This window comes from Siniperca chuatsi, linkage group LG16 (genome assembly GCF_020085105.1).
Source record: "Siniperca chuatsi isolate FFG_IHB_CAS linkage group LG16, ASM2008510v1, whole genome shotgun sequence".
In the NCBI taxonomy this organism is placed as follows: domain Eukaryota; kingdom Metazoa; phylum Chordata; class Actinopteri; order Centrarchiformes; family Sinipercidae; genus Siniperca; species Siniperca chuatsi.
Genome location: NC_058057.1, coordinates 21,414,480 through 21,431,636, shown reverse-complemented (window position 1 = coordinate 21,431,636; position 17,157 = coordinate 21,414,480). Strand labels below are relative to the sequence as shown.

Sequence of the window (17,157 nt, the reverse complement as noted above, 5' to 3'; positions counted from 1 at the left end):
CCATTTTGCTAAGCAGCACTTAATTTGGGCTTGTGTGAACTCCTGAGCCCGCCCACTGGCCCCCAACCTCAGGACGCTGGGACATATTTAAGGACCACTTCACACTGTCACACTTTGTCCCAGTGGAAACTCCAGTCTTGTGGTTACAACTTGGTGAGTCCCTTTGCAGTCTTTCAGCTGTTGGTTTTTGGACCGTAGGGATCAGGGATGATGAGTAGACGCTGCTGCTGTAGGACATTACTGCCACAACATGGATATATTTTTTTTTACAGTTTGAAGTTGTTTCTGTGATCAGAGTTGATAATGTTGGGGGAAGGATGAGAGCTGAGAATAAGAGAGGGGGAAGAAGTTGAAAGAAAATTGGTGATGTTGAACAGTTCAAAGTGTTGTATATGTACAGGTCATCCAGATTCATTAACAGTGACCTGCAGAATAGGAAAGACGCTGAGGTTTAGTATCCAGGGATGGGATGCTTGCTGTGGAGTGGCAGGCATGAAGCTCTAACTCAGGATAGATACAACCTGCGAAAACATATTAGGTTCAATCAATATTAATATACTTTTAGATTAAATAGATAATATTAAGTTTGACTGTTTAAATACCAAAAACAAACAAACTCTGTGCACCGATTATTTTCATGGCAGGGATAAAAACCCTCTGAAGTAGCATTTATAATGTTGTGGTTGAAAACTCTCCACTGAAACCCACAATAATCAAAGTCTAGTCTGCCTATCATGGCTTTAAAAAAGATTTTTAATCTCATTGAGGCTTTCTTGGTTAAATGAAAATGAAAAAGTAGTTCAAAAATAATTAGTTTTTCTACATTAATAGTAGCTATTTTAATGCAGAGTGGTACACTATGGAAACCCCAGAATACAAATGGCCTCTTTTTATAATTCTTAATAATTTTGCAAATAACTTCACAGTTATTTATTTTATACCTTTCTAAAATCATTTTAAGCAAGTTGTACTACCTTGGAATGACAAGATTATGTTTAGTTGTATGCAAGTATAATGTAAATAATGTTGAATTTAAATTAGTTTAATTAAATTAATAAATAAGATATGCATACTAACTCAAATTTGATGAAGAGATTCTTGTACTTTAGCTCTGGTCAGAGAAGAACATAACTCATATTGCACCTGATTTGAAAAGGTTTATACAAAATTAAACAATATTGGCCCAATGTCTCAGAAACAGTCTTTTGGACAACCTCAGAGGAGGGATTTTAGAGTGCACAGTAGGGATACATGTTTGCTTTCCAGGTATTTTCAGTAGTAATTTCATAGTTATTTTGATAAAGCTGTCTGAAAAACAAATGCCTTTGTCAAAGTACCATTTTACTGCTTCATAAGTGTCATGCGCAGTACTGTCCGCAGGCTGATTTCCATGAAAACATTACATAGAATGCTACAGCAGCAATTTAAATTGAACTTACAGATTTGAATGGGGAAGCCTGTATGAAGGAGGGGATGCTGCCACTTGGGATGCAGGCTGTGGCCAGAGATCCTGGCAGGATCAGAGCACATGGTCCGGCTCCAAACAGAGTAGTCCACTATGTGGCGACAGCTGAGGAGAGACCCAGGCCTCTGCTGCCACTTGTCAAAAGACACACCGCCTCAGCTGTTGAATGGCTAAGGCTTAATGATGAGATACAGAGGACGGGTTGTGGGGGCAGAGGAGGGTGACAGGGGTTCAGAGGCTGAAAATAGACCTGTGAGTGTGTGTGTGTGTGTGGGGGGGGGTCGAGCCATGTCCCATTTTGGCTTTTCAGGCAGCTGTGAGACTCAGAGAGGAGATTAGAGCACTCAAAGGTGTCTTCATACTGAACATGGTGCTATATTGTTTCTCAGAATTGCATGGTGTTGTTTATTTCATGTCAAATGATCTTCCACTTAGTCTTTAAATGGAAATATTACACATTTTAACATGATAGGTTAAATGTGGTAGGTTGATTTAACAAAGTACAACTGAAACTTTGTTAAGAACCTTGAAGAGAGCAAATAATGTTAAGTGTTTTGATGTAAATATTGTCAAAAAGAAGCTCCTGATCCAGACTAAATAAAACGTTCCTGTGAATATCATTAGCTAACGTTTTGCCTGTGTTCCCATCTTCTCGTATAGAAGGCCAGCCAAGAAAAGACCAAACATGTGTGACGACGATGAGACCACCGCCCTGGTGTGCGACAATGGCTCTGGCCTGGTCAAGGCTGGGTTTGCCGGTGATGACGCTCCCCGTGCTGTCTTCCCATCCATTGTTGGACGCCCCCGTCACCAGGTAGGAATACTGAAAGGGCCATGAGTCTCTGAAAGATTACATGTTTGTAGCTTTATAAAAGGCTGTCTGTCTGTGTCTGTCTTGTTCCTGAGATTCTGAGATGTGCTTGCTTCGTTCTCAGGGTGTGATGGTGGGTATGGGTCAGAAGGACAGCTATGTGGGAGACGAGGCTCAGAGCAAGAGGGGTATCCTGACTCTGAAGTACCCCATCGAGCACGGCATCATCACCAACTGGGACGACATGGAGAAAGTGAGATTTTGGGACATGAAAACAAACAGAAATATCTAAATATGTTTTTCTTTTTATTCATGATTGGACATATTCCTCCTTGTTCCTGTTTCACAGATCTGGCACCACACCTTCTACAATGAGCTCCGTGTGGCCCCAGAGGAGCACCCCACCCTGCTCACTGAGGCCCCCCTCAACCCCAAGGCCAACAGGGAGAAGATGACCCAGATCATGTTTGAGACCTTCAACGTCCCAGCCATGTATGTGGCTATTCAGGCTGTGCTGTCCCTGTACGCCTCTGGTCGTACCACCGGTGAGTCTCTACCAAGGACTTAAACTCCTTGACTGTGCAACATTGCAGGCCGTTAAAAATGCACTCTTTATGTGTTGTCTTCTGACAAACTGCTGCTTTTTCTGGATAGGTATTGTGCTGGACTCTGGTGATGGTGTGACCCACAACGTGCCCATCTATGAGGGTTACGCTCTGCCCCACGCTATCATGCGTCTCGATCTGGCCGGTCGCGACCTGACTGACTACCTGATGAAGATCCTGACTGAGCGTGGCTATTCCTTCGTCACCACTGGTAAGAAGGCCCCAACAACTGACTGGAAACAAAAATTGGATGATTTATATGATTAATGGAGGTTTTCTAGAGGTTTTTTAAAAATTACGGGCAGTGGAAAGAAGTACTCAGATCCTTTGCTTAAGTAAAAGTAATAATACTACAGTGGCCTGTAGTGAAAGTCCTGCATTCAAAATTTTACAAGAAATATTGTCAGCAAATATACTACTATATTGGAGTATCAAAAGTAAAAGTATTCATTGTGCAGAAGGTTATATTATTGGATTATTATTAATATTGATGCTTTAACATGTAAGCACATATGCTACAGCTTGTCGAGGTGGAGCTAATTTTAACTACTTTATATCCTGTTGGGTAGTTTAATTTCTAACAATGCATCATTTCATTTGTTGTAAAATCTTAACCTGCAAAGTACTAAAGGTGTCAGATAAATGTAGTGAAGTAAAAAATACAATAATTTACTGTGAAATGTAGTTGAGTTGAAGTATAAAGTAGCATAAAACTGAAACACTTAACATATAAAGTACAAGCACCTTACAATTGTACTTAATTACTGCAAATGAGTAAATGTACTTAGTTACTTGCCACCACTAATTACGTGATAATGACAAATGCTAACACGTAACGTAACCATAGCATAACTAAAGAAGAGTCATGTCGGCAAACTGACAAGTATATAGCAATATCGAGCTAAAGTTTGCTAACATTGTCATTAGCTAACATTAGCCCTTAGCTACTGGTCATACCAGACCAAGTAGCTAGCAGCATGCCCTGAGTGTATTGAATTGAGAAAGGGTGTGTTTTATTTCTCATGAATTCAACTACAATTCAACAATTTATAAGAGAAAGAATTAGCTATTGCTACTTTAAAAATTTCATAGTCTCACTAAAAACACAAAAAGACATAAGAAAGACAAAGTGCAGGGCCTCAGTCACTTCCAGTTTACAGTTTTTGTAGTCTTTTCTCTCAAAGTATTGGTCCAAAAGGCTCAATCACACTTGTTTTGACTCGTAAGACACAAAGCTTGTATATTAAAGTAACGTTAGTAAGGCTGTCCAAAATACAGTGAGTCTGTTACAGTAGCACAAGTGGAGAAGAGTCGTAGGGTCAATGAACTGACTCGTGTACGTTACATGGCAATATGAACTCATGTTTGCTAACGTCAGCTAACATTTGCTACCATAAGCTACTGGTAATACCAGACCAAATAAGGCTGTAGCAAAACCCCTGAGTGTATTTAGTTGTAAATTGAGCAAGGGTCGGTTTTATGTCTTGAATATAAATTCAACTTTTCATTTATAAGAGCAAGAATTTGTTATTTCCTATTCTTAAAAGTCTCACTTTAACATAAGCTAACATTTGCCACCATAGGCTAAGATGAGGCATAGCAGCAAAACACCATTTGAGAGAGGGTGCATTTAATTGCTCATGAATTAAACTTTTCATTTGTAAAAGGAAGAATGTGTTATTTCTTCTTTAATAAGGTACATTACTTTAAACATGAAAAGTCAGGTGATGAAAGATAAAGTGCTGAGCCTCATTTTACGTTTCTTAACTGGCTCCAGAAAAGAAGACATTAAGCTGTTTGTAGATTATGTATGAATGAATGAGTGTTATCATGTGAGACTGGTCCACTAAACTGTGACTTTTCCTCCCTCCAGCTGAGCGTGAGATCGTGCGTGACATCAAGGAGAAGCTGTGCTACGTTGCTTTGGACTTCGAGAACGAGATGGCCACCGCCGCCTCCTCCTCCTCCTTGGAGAAGAGCTATGAGCTGCCCGACGGTCAGGTCATCACCATCGGCAATGAGCGTTTCCGCTGCCCCGAGACCCTGTTCCAGCCTTCCTTCATTGGTGAGTCATAACAGCAACACTCAACAGCTGTGAACGCCACACATTCTGCAAGTTGTATTTATATGCGATTAAGTTTCATGTGTACAGTGAATGTGAGTTTACTCCACCTAGTGACCAGTGGAAGATTTTTTCCTTTTCAAATTAAGACCAATAGTTAGTACAATTTCAGATCGTATGTTTTTAAATTTGTATTTCTCTATATTTTTTCTTAATATTTTTTATATTTCAGTTCCCTCTTTAAAATCTCTTCTTATGACTAATTTGTATGCCGACACTTTACTTTAACCCCACCTATTTAGCACTTATGGGCATTATATAAACATTAAACAGTAAATTACTATTATTATTATTATTTCTGTAAATATTTCCATATTAGCATGCATTTACTGTCAGCCACATGAACACTCACCTTTCACCTCTCACCTGCCCAGGTATGGAGTCTGCTGGTATCCATGAGACTGCGTACAACAGCATCATGAAGTGCGACATTGATATCCGAAAGGACCTGTACGCCAACAATGTGCTGTCTGGTGGTACCACCATGTACCCTGGTATTGCTGACCGTATGCAGAAGGAGATCACCGCCCTGGCCCCCAGCACCATGAAGATCAAGGTGAGCCCCTATTGACCACCACTAACTGGTTAAATCCAGTTGACAGGAAGTGCATAAGTTCAGTATGTTGTAAAAATGTTCTCGTACCAACCTGTACCTCTGCTCCTCCTTTCCCCTCCCTGCAGATCATCGCTCCCCCTGAGAGGAAATACTCCGTCTGGATCGGCGGCTCCATCCTGGCCTCCCTGTCCACCTTCCAGCAGATGTGGATCAGCAAGCAGGAGTACGATGAAGCAGGCCCCTCCATCGTCCACAGGAAGTGCTTCTAAATCTCCAACCAGCACCAAAAACCCCACACCAACTGCACCAGCTCTCCTTCCATATCTGTATTTCTACCATGCCTTTTGCTGTATATACATGTACCGTTGTAATAAAAATAGTTGCTTTTAACAGTAACAGTCTGGAGTGTTTAGTCTCAATAGCAAGCATTTCCATGAACATATCAGATGTCCTGTTGATTCAGCATATATAATTTGGCTATGACTGCACTGTTTAATAATTTTCCATTTACCAAAAGTGTGTATGAAAGAAACTGTAGTCATTTCCCCTTGCAAAACAGATTGTCCAAAGTAAAATATCATAAGGTCAGGTGCTAAAATTAAATCATACATAAAGGGTCAAAGACTCCAGCCACATTTGTCGTATTAATACCAACTTTTTTGTGACACCTCTCACACATTAGGTTGTTAAGTGCTGCTGGAGTTTTGACCCTATATTAAAGCTTTCTTTTCTCCATGAACCTTGAAGAAAAATGCGCCTCACTTTAATTAAATCATGCAGTAAAGACCATGTGAGATTAAAAAACATCTTTTAATTTTCCATCTAACAAAGGTATATATAAAAAAAAATTAATTTCCTCTTTAAATAAAAATAGATAATTTCCTTTATTTAAAAGGCTGCCTAAATGAAAACATACCGTCAGGTGCTGAATTTAAGTCATACTTAAACACCTTCCCCTCACCACATCAAGTTCTTCTTAATACTTAAAGTGTCGCTGGAGTTTTGACCCTCTAAGATTGTTTTTCCTTTTCTTAGTGGGGACATAATCTCAAGTGGTTGCTCTTTATGAGTTTTTTCCACAAAAATCTACTCAAAAGTGTTTCACAGCTGAACAATTTACTTTTATGATGAGATTGAGATCACTTATTTTGTCTTTTATTATATAATAATGCCCAATACTACAATAGTCTGAGAAATCAGATTCATCACCAGTGGTGGAAGTAAGTAAAAGTACTAATACCACACTGTGAAAATGCCACACTACAAGTAAAAGTCCTGCATTCAAAACCTTACTTAATACAAATAAGTATTAACAGCAAAATTTACTTAAAGTTTCAAAAGTAAAAGTACTTATTCTGCAGTAAAATGCTCCTGTCAGTGTTTTACTATTATATATGATGTGTTTGGAATAATATTACTGCTGCATTAATGTGAACGTTGTATTTTACTGCTGTAGATGTTTAAGGTCGAGCTGATTTTTACTACTTTATATACTGTTGGGTAGTTTAATCTACAGCAGTGCATCATGGTCTATAAGATCATCATATGTTTGTAGCGTTGCTGTCCTGTGAGAACCACGTATCTCTAAAAAGTCAACTTTTCATGAGCTCAGAAAAACGGCCCTGTTTTCAGCTTTGTGACGATGCATTTTCCAGCTAATACAAGGTTTTTTTTTAAATAGTGTATTTAGCTTAAGAAGTAGGAGACATTTCTCAACCCATAAAGGAACACTTCACCTTCAGTTTATCAGAAAAATTCAAATTCTCAAATCTGAACTTAAAGGAGCAGTGTGTAGGATTTAGTGGCATCAAGCGGTGAAATTGCAGTTTGCCTCACCCTCCCCTTCCAAGCGTGTAGGAGAAACTCACGGAAAAAGCGAACAGCCCTATCCAGAGCCAGTGATTGATTTGTCCATTCTGGGCTACTGTAGAAACATAATGGTGCAACATGGCGACCTCTGTGGGAGGGGCCCGCTCCCTCTGTAGATAAAAACGGCTTATTCTAAGGTAATGAAAATAGAACGGTTCTTATTTTCAGGTGATTATACACTAATGTAAACATACTATTTTATTCCTTTCCTGCCAATAACTGTGTTACACAGTGGACCTTTAAATACAGTAATTGAGTAAATGTAGTTATTTCCCACCACTGTCCGTCACCACCTGAAAGCTGAAGTGAAAGTTCTTTTCAAGTTGAAAGCTCATATCTACCACCTTCCCCATGAGACCTGAACACATCACTTTTCCTTCCTTGTCACCTGTGCCACAGGTGAAATGGATGAGCATAATAAAGCCAGCCTCCTTCATTCACCAGTGATTTTACCAAGTGAGTTACAGAGATTATGGTGTCACAGTCAAAGGCTGTTGAACTGTGTAGTTTTTGACATCTCTCAGTCATATTTAAATCATGAAGGTTACAGACAGTAATGTGATTCGGTTTCACCTTCAAGTTATTTATGGAATAACTGTGAAGAGCTTTGAGAAGAAGAAGGAGAGACTTTTCATCTGTGGTACAAAGATCTTTGGTGTTCCTCTGGAAAACTTACCCCGGCGATACATCCCTGAGTTTGGACTGGTGCCCTGGTGAGTGGTAGCAGGATTAGGAAGTTTATGATATTACCACAGACAACATGTCAGAGACTAATCCTTTTTTTTTTTTCTTTTTTTTTTGTGTCTCAGCTTTTTGGTGGATGCTTGTTCATTTCTTCTGGAGCGTGCTGGGACCGTAGGCCTGTTCAGAAAACCAGGCTCTCTTCCTCGCATTAAGACCCTCAGGGTAAGATTTTAACCTTTTTGTAGTTTTTATTCATATAAGTTCTACTGTAGTAATATGGCCATCTGGTGGTTTGAGCAAACACTGCTTCAGTGTCTGTCAGTTTTGTCTCAATTTGACATGTGAATAAACAAAGTATGTGATGCTGCATGCAACCTATAGTGTTAGTGATGTGACCTTCTTATTCTGGCAAGGTCAAAATAATTTTACACTTCCTGCGTCTGTTCCAGGCCAAGTTGAATCATGGAGAGGGGTGTCTATCCACAGCCCTCCCTTACGACGTGGCAACTCTCATCAAACAGTTTTGCAGGGAGCTGCTGGAGCCTTTGTTTCCCTCTGAGCTCCACGCAGCTCTGCTCAAAGCCCAGGCGCTGTCCAACCTGCAGGACAGGACTTCAGCCCTCCAGCTGCTGTCCTGTTTGCTTCCTGCCAGAAACTCCTCCTGTCTGCATTACCTCTTTGACTTCCTCACCAAAGTCTCCCAGAGGTTTGAGCGAATACTAATGACGTGGGGAAATTAAACCCTAGTAGACATAGTGTTCAGAACACATGAAAGTACTTCAGTCTGCTTTTACTGCTTTGCACTGGAATAGATGAGAGCAAACAAGAACCAGACAGATGTAAAGTGTGTTTATATAAAGCTAAACTTGTTTTGGTATTTGATCTGCAGTTAGCCGAATAGATAACACAAATGTTAAAGTTTTGAAATAGTGCTGATAATGTTTCTTAGTATCACACTAACTACTAGCACTGAAGCCTGATCTCTGTAACACTTGTGACCAAACTCAAACTTAATGTCAGAAAAAAGACTGATTTTAAAAAAAGATTTTGAGCTGCCACCTGTTATGGCTGCCTAGTGGGCAACAAGCTGGACGCTGCTGCTTTACTTCTTGCTTCCTTTTTGTTCAGTCATGATCATGGCATTTATAATCTGGGGTCAGCAGGTTAAATGGGCTATGAGTATTTTAAACTTAAACAGCAAGGCTACCTATAACTTACATTAGTACTGTATGTTTACACCAGTGGTTCCCAACCATTTGTCTGCTTGTAACCCCTCGTCCAGATCATGGCCTTAGTGTGGACATGAATTATGAGCAGCTTAACCAACAAATTTATTTTTTTCATTCAGATTGTTTCATTTGTTTTCAGAAGCCTGATGACATTAAAATATCCAGTATTTTTACAAGGGGGAAAAAAAGCACAAAAAAGTCAGGAAAAAATTAACATAGTTTGGTGTAACAGAATTTTTTTTTTCTTTCTCATCCTTGTGTATTGTAATCATCTTGGGACCCCTTAGATTTATCAGGGGACCCCTAGATGGGCTGGTCCTAACCCATGCAAGTCTAATTGGCTTACAATTATGGGCTATTTTCTTTCTTTCTTTTTGCCTTTTACAATATGAGTTAAAAGTACTGGATGTTCCTCAGAAAGGATTTTATACATTTTCAAGTGACATGAGTACATACTAATGATTTCATTTCAAGTGTTTTTGTGCTGCTATGCTAGATGCACCGAAAACTTGATGACAAGCTCCAACCTCGCCACAGTCTTCACTCCGTGTCTCTTACCACCTCCCAACAAGGCAGAGATGTCCGAAGGGCGTCTTGAACTCAGAGTTCTTGTCCTTCGCACCTTCATTGAAAATCCTCACTTATTTGGTAATAAACCAATCATTCTGTCTTGATACCATCATTTTAATTAAGGGTATTTGTACGGACTGGATATCTGCAACACTCAGATCGTCACTATATCTGCCAGGTGTGATCCCTAAAGCTGTAATGGACAGTATGGAGTTTCTGATGAATTTCCATCTTCTGAAAGACACAAAGAGAGGACATAAAAGAAGACACAGCTTCAAAGGTAAACCATATAAGCCATTAGAAAAATGTTCATCCTACTAAAATAAATTGTTAGTAGCTTCTTCTTAACTGAAAGCCTCCTGTGTGATCTTTAATTTCACTTTCTCAAATACTTAAAGTAATGCAGACTGTGAAGACGGTGCCCTGGATTCACAGGAGGTCAAAGGTCAGGCCTGCAGTCTCTGAGCAGAAGCAAGGGTCCACCTCAGGAGACAAAAAAATGCTCCGGAGAAGCCTCGGCCTGGAGACTTTCCCTAATGTCCAGCTGTTTAGGACCTGTATGCCTTGTGCAGGTAAACACAATGTGAAGAAAGAAACAGATTGTGATGGACGTGAATTTTCCGTTTCAAACAGATTGTAATGATATTAAAATTGTTTACAGACCAAACTTTCGGACCTGCAACGGCTTTGTTGGACAGTCCCCCCAAAGAAGCATGCAAGACCCCGCAAGAGAGACTGAAAAGGTAAATTATAAAAGCACGGTAATTCATTTCACAGGATTGCTTTACAGTGTAGAACCAATTAAATAATTACGTAGCCGGAAAATAGGAGATTTAAGACTGAGTGTGTGTGTGTGTGTGATCTCTACAAAATGTGAAATCTAGCATTGTTTCCTGCGAGAACTAATTGCAAAGATTGCAGGGGGATGTTGTAGTTTTGTTTTTTGTGCATTTTTGAGTAATATATCATACCAAAGCTGATCTATGAACGATAACATACGCTGTCGTTGCATCACGTTTCAGTTTAAGTATTGTTGACAGTTTTTCAGTGGCTTCATGTTAAACTACAACTTCCCAAATGTAAAACACATAATAATCTGATGTTTCTTATTTGGTTTGTGTCCCGTTTTTTTTGGTTTTCAGAGATCTGCATTTGGGTGATTTCCCGAGGTTCACCAGAGGACCAGATGCAGGCAGCTCTCCTGTTCTCACAGGTGTCGGGAAACTGCATCTCACAACTTGGAGAAGACGCACTTCACTATAATGTATTAAATATTAAGAAGCTGTTATGTGGGTTGCCCCACGTTACTGCAGCATTTTAGGGTATGATCTGACAGACCAGTTTATATTTATATGGTGTCTTAGAGCAGTTTAGTCTTAAATCAGATCACTGAAGTTGCATTCTACATTTTAATGAATTTATGTATTTGACTATTTCACAACAGGACTGTTTGTGATTAAGTCACCATACTTTTATATCAAGTGAATAAATTTTTTATTCAAATTTTATTTCTTTTACCTGCACATGTTTATACATATATTATAGGTGTGAAGTGGTTATGGTAATGTGAGGCACTTGCCTTGTCGATTAATAAGTATTTATTTTTGATGCAAACCAAAGATCCAAGCCTAAAATGCCTGAACAACAGTTATTTTTATTGAATTAAACATATGGCTAGTGGCATGCAGCGATGCCCTGACCACAGAGGTCCATGAAAGCAATCCACATAAGAAGTTAAACAGGTCAGCAAAAACAAAAATAAAGTAGCCTACAGACCCAGAAATAAGCACAATAACAGAGAATAATTCAAATGAAATAATGGTCAGCATATTGATCACCAACACAGGTCACAAGTGACCATATAAAGCCTCAAAACCAAAACAGCCAGGATGATGGGAGAAAAAAATATGTGCAAGGAAAATAAACAGATATAGGCTATATACGAATAAATATAATAATAAAAGAAAATATTGGATAAAGGGGACAAAAAGATAAGACATAACATTCGGTATGCATGCAACATTTTGATGGTATATACTGTAAGATCTCAGATGAGATCTCAGAGATTTTCATGACGCCTGTGATTCTTCTCAGTGTCGTGCATTTTATGTGCCCTGAACAAATAATTGGCACGAAGTAACAGCCAATGAGAAGGAAGGATTTTTGGTATCTTAGCAACTGCATCTGAACCGTGAAGTGAGGCGGATCGCATCCTCCTGTAAGGTTGCATAATGGACAGCTATGACGTGACATTGGAAGTATAGTGTGTTTCCTCCAAAATAAAGTAGAAAATTAAAATGAACCGGGGAAAGCAAAACGCGTAGGCCAGTTATTTTAGAACAACAAGGAAAACATTAAAATCTAAAGTTATGCTAAATCAACTTTATTGAATGAATGAATTTGTGAAAATTGGCGAGAAACAGATTCTGAAATCGCTTTTTCATCGTGTTTGTGAGGCAAGCTTTTATCTTGGAAACCGGAAAGACGCGTTTTTATTCTGGCCAGCTTGACAGAGGTCTCACACAGTAGGCAGGTCCCTCCATCAGCGCGGACACGGTAAGAAAAAATACACCGAAATTCCTTTTTTGATCATTTGTGATGTTTTCTAGCAATAAAATCATACATGTCCACAAATAAATGTAATTGAATTCAGCTTTTATTATAAATGATGGTGTTTTTTCTGTTTCATAGACATGTCATGTAGGCTATTTATAGACTATTTACATCGGCCTAACTGGCTCTGTTGACAGAGTGAGTGGCGCACCGAGGCTTTATACCATTTACAGGTCTTATAACGTTTCTATTAACCATAATAACAGATGACATAAAAAAAACATCCTACGCAATCACACTTTCCAGGTTATGGGCCCTTTTTATCTAATTAGCCTGTCATGTGTCTAACGGGAGAATGCAGCTGTGTTTGCACGATTACACGCATGTCCATCTTTTGTACAGTGCATTTTTATATTGTGTTTTCTTCCCTGCAGATGACAGAAATGGGCTCGGCGGTGCGGTTATCGTTGCTCGGCCTCCTCCTGTGCCTGCAGCTCGGCAGGGCTCCAGCCCGCAGCCCCCGCACGGCGGACCAAGTGTCTGAGGCCGACATCCAGCGGCTCCTGCACGGCGTCATGGAGCAGCTGGGCATCGCTCGGCCCAGGGTGGAGTATCCCGCACACCAGGCCACCAACATTGTCGGGCCTCAGAGCATACAGGGTATGTTGGGATGCATTCCTGTTATAGGGTCTTTTACATGTTAAGAGTAGACGAACCAGGTGTATTTTTGTATAATTTGTATTGTATTGTATTTACTTTCTTTTTTATTTTTAAGCAACAAAACAGGAGACATGTCAGGAGAGCAATGTACACATATAATGAAATTTAATACACAATTTTCTTATACCTCTGTCCCAGCATGTGCACATATGAACAAAACAACAAGGAGAGCAATACTAAGGGATGCTACATTTACAGTAACTTAAAGTCTGTACTTACTTATTTAGCTCATCAGTTTCCCAGAGCCCAAGTTGACATCTTCAAATTGCTTGTTTTATCCGACTAACAGTCCAAAACAAAAAGATATTCAGTTTACTATCATACATGACAAAGAAAAACATCTAATCCTCAGGTTTGATGAGCTGAAACCTGAGAGTTTTTGCCATTTTTGAAAAAATGACTGAAACAATGAATCGATTATCAAAAGTTGTTGCAATTTCTGTCAATTAATCAGCTTATGGTTTCAGCTCAGTTCAGCTGATTTCATTTATTTGTCATTTCATTTGTTGCTTCATCCTGTGCTGAAACAATGAAGCTAATGCTGTTGGAAAATGGAAAATATTGTCATATATGACATTAACAGAACTGTAAACGCTTCATTGACGCCTGCACTTGTATCATGAAGCTTTTTCTAGCTGTTGTTGTTGTTGTTGTTGTTTTTGGGGTGATTGTAGTGTTTGTTGTCCTCCACAAGGTGGTGCTCACGAGGGGCTGCAGCACCTCGGCCCCTTTGGCAACATCCCCAACATTGTGGCCGAGCTGACAGGCGACAATGTTCCCAAAGACTTCAGCGATGACCACGGATACCCAGACCCCCCAAACCCCTGTCCCCTGGGAAAGACAGGTAGAAACTCTTTTTCTGAGCACATTCCTCAATGAGGGCAAATGTTGCTATTAATGCTCCTACAGTTCTTTCTGTTCTTTATTGTATTTATTTGCACTGTGCTGCTTTTTGGACATACATTTCAGAAAAGACAAAATGATCTGAATCAGTATATTAACCACTTTTTGATTCATTGCCGGCATTTTCCAGCAATCCTGATGAACAGTTAAAGTGATACATTCTCTTCTTCTTCTCTGCCTGCTCCTCATCACATTCACAGCAGCGGACGGCTGTTTGGAAAACGCTCCGGACACAGCCGAGTTCAGCAGAGAGTTTCAAAAACACCAGCACCTATTTGACCCAGAGCACGACTACCCAGCCCTGGCGAAGTGGGTGAGTATAGAGTGGGACTGGAACTAATTATTATCTTTACACCAGATCAATCAAATGGTGAAAAATGCTATTTTTCCCTCTAGTTTTACTAGTTCCCAGAGCGTCAAATTGCTTGATTTGTCCAAACAACACTCCAAAACCCAAATATATTTAAATTACAATGATATAAATGACAATGAAATATAATGAGAAAATTAATACCATGCACCAATACCTCATTAACATTCTCCAGTTTTTCAAATGCAAGCCTGCATTTACACTAGCAATTTTAATACCTGAGACACAATATCAGGTGCATATTTCTACCAGGTAAAATATGTATGGCACAACTCCTTTAGTATTAATATTATTTTTTCTTACATTACATTCATTTGGCAGATGCTTTTGTTCAAAACAACTTACAATAAGGCATTCAAACTCAAAAGGAATAAGAGTTAGATGTCATCAAAAATTGGAAGTGCAACCCTCTCAAGCAAACTACAAGAGTATATTCTGAGTGCTATACATGAAGCGTTTATTTTTAAAAGAAATTAGACATAAGTAAGGGGGGTGTCGAGGTGTAGCAGTATGATAAGAATGTATTCTAGTTTCATTGTCTAACATTTGAAAAAGAGAAAGTTTCTCTCATCTCTTCCTCTCTGGATGTTTGGAACAAGCAGTCACAGCTTTGGTTTCTCGTGGTCTACTCACACTGGCGACTGCTTAAAAACAAAATGAAGACAAGACTTTTGCCATTTAAAAGATCAAACAAAACTTGTATCTTGGCTGGACTGGACTAAAGAAATCACCCCTTGGAGTGTTTTTATTTCCTAAAAGGCATTCAGGCAATTTGTTGACTGTAATTTAGGAACAAAGGATCTGGCTGTAAAACAACAGTTACATGATTTTATGTCTGAAAACAGTTTTTTCTGCGTTTCCTTTCAGAACAAGGAGCTTTTGTACCAAAAACTGAAGGGAGGCCCGAAAAGAAGAAAAAGGGTATAGTTTTTGTTGGTTGTCTTTTTCCTCTTCCTTTGTAGTATTATGTCTGAGAAACCACATCACCAGCACTGACATCTACCCCTGAAGGGAGCATTGTTCTCTAAAACTCACTGCTTTAGATGTGAAGTGATATTTTCTGAACAAGCTGAGAATCTCACTTTGGATCTTTTGGGATAAAACTCACATTTTTCTATTCAGATTTTGTTCTATATTGTCAAATGTTAAGTCTTTACGTACATGTTTACAGTATGTATAGTAATATTTTTGTCTGCCTTCCTGCAGAGTGTCAACCCATATTTAATGGGCCAGAGGCTGGACAACGTGGTCGCCAAAAAGTCTGTTCCTCACTTCTCTGAGGAAGAGGAGGAAGATGCACCGACCAGCTCTGCTGCCAGCAAAGCCACAACCTAAACTCCGGCACCTGCAACACTCCCTGTAATATTAACGTATATTCTCAGTTTTTAATGCTACATATTTAAGCATTTTGGTTGACAAGCAATGGAATTGTGACTCCAGAGTAAGTACTGTGAAATAAGAAATAGTAAGTAGAAAAAAGATAAACAATTTGAAAATTGGCCCCAGATCTTATTCACTAATTAGGCACAACATCTGTCTTACAACTGGGGCTCTTTATTTTTAACATATGGGCTTAATTGGTAGGCCGTTACAGTGCACCTGCCTTTAATAAACCATTACAATCTGAGAGCTTGGTCCATGGAAACAAAATCTGAGGGCCTTGTTGACACTCTGTGACCCTCATCTGTCACTACGGGGGGCAAATTTCAGCTCAAGACAGAGAAAATGAAAAATCTCAACACAAAATCGAAATTACTTGTTGTTTCTGAAGCTCAAAGCTTCGCAAACAGCAAGTAGGTTGGACTTTGTGTTGAGATTTATTTTGACAGCTGCTGTTTTGAAGGTCAAGAAAGAACCCTAAAGCTCAAAAACCAAAATATTACTCTGAAGTTTGAAAGATTGTCTTGGAGCGAAAAAACAAAACATGTCAAAATATCTCTGAGCACTGAGGATTACACTTCCAAGTGTGATAAATAAATTGGAAAGATCTCTGATCGAAAACTTAATGAGCCAAATATCCGTTATAGTGTATTTTATTAGAATATTCAAGATGTATCTTTATAACGGGAAAAAGATTCTCAGTTTACTTATACCAACCAATTTTAAAGCATATAGAATAGTCACATTGCCTGAGATTTACAAATTAAACCCAAAATGCTAAAATACAATGTGTTAAAAAACTTGACTGGCAGTGTACAGTATATCTACAACTGTATTATAATAAGAAGTTGTATAAAGATATATTGATTTGGAGGAATGTTGAATGAGAAAGTTATTATTACTCATGAATGTACAGAGATCAATTTACTCACATTTTGAAGTTTCTGAAGTTTAATTTTTGTATGTCTTGATATAACCAGTTAATCACCTCTGTGTCTTGAAGCAAAGATTCAATACAGATCATATTCTTAGTAGTGAATTATAAATTGTAGTAGCTTTGCTTTGTCATGTAAGGGATGACTGTGAACTGTGTCACTGTAGCATGGCAAATATTTTAAATCTTATTGTGATTAGTATCTGTTCTCTTCACTATAATGCAGTAATATGAGTCTCTACAGGCAGCAATGAATCTGTCTTGGGTCACTTCATGTTGACAAAAATGTTTGTGTTATGTTTTTGTTCTGTAAAGTCAAATAAACGATTTATCTGCATTGACAAAGTTTGGAGTTCAATCCCCCACACCCACCCCCACACCCTTCA

At 39.0% G+C, this 17,157-nt stretch overlaps 2 protein-coding genes across 2 annotated transcripts; both read left to right on the top strand.

The window, feature by feature from the left end:
- Positions 1–5,955, top strand: actc1a (actin alpha cardiac muscle 1a). The gene is made up of 8 exons (XM_044169301.1): positions 1–153; positions 2,126–2,279; positions 2,401–2,529; positions 2,626–2,821; positions 2,931–3,092; positions 4,755–4,946; positions 5,378–5,559; positions 5,685–5,955. Exons 2-8 carry the CDS (start codon positions 2,151–2,153, stop codon positions 5,826–5,828), a joined length of 1,134 nt encoding a protein of 377 aa, XP_044025236.1. The 5' UTR covers positions 1–153; positions 2,126–2,150; the 3' UTR covers positions 5,829–5,955.
- A 1,885-nt stretch (positions 5,956–7,840) lies between these two features.
- LOC122863551 (neuroendocrine protein 7B2) lies at positions 7,841–17,112 on the top strand. Its single transcript, XM_044170127.1, has 13 exons — positions 7,841–8,141; positions 8,238–8,334; positions 8,562–8,818; positions 9,838–9,989; positions 10,090–10,191; positions 10,310–10,483; positions 10,573–10,654; positions 11,054–11,165; positions 12,899–13,124; positions 13,879–14,028; positions 14,288–14,400; positions 15,325–15,378; positions 15,664–17,112. The coding sequence occupies exons 1-13, from the start codon at positions 7,966–7,968 to the stop codon at positions 15,790–15,792; spliced, it is 1,824 nt and encodes a 607-aa protein (XP_044026062.1). The 5' UTR covers positions 7,841–7,965; the 3' UTR covers positions 15,793–17,112.
- The last annotated feature ends 45 nt before the right edge of the window (positions 17,113–17,157 follow it).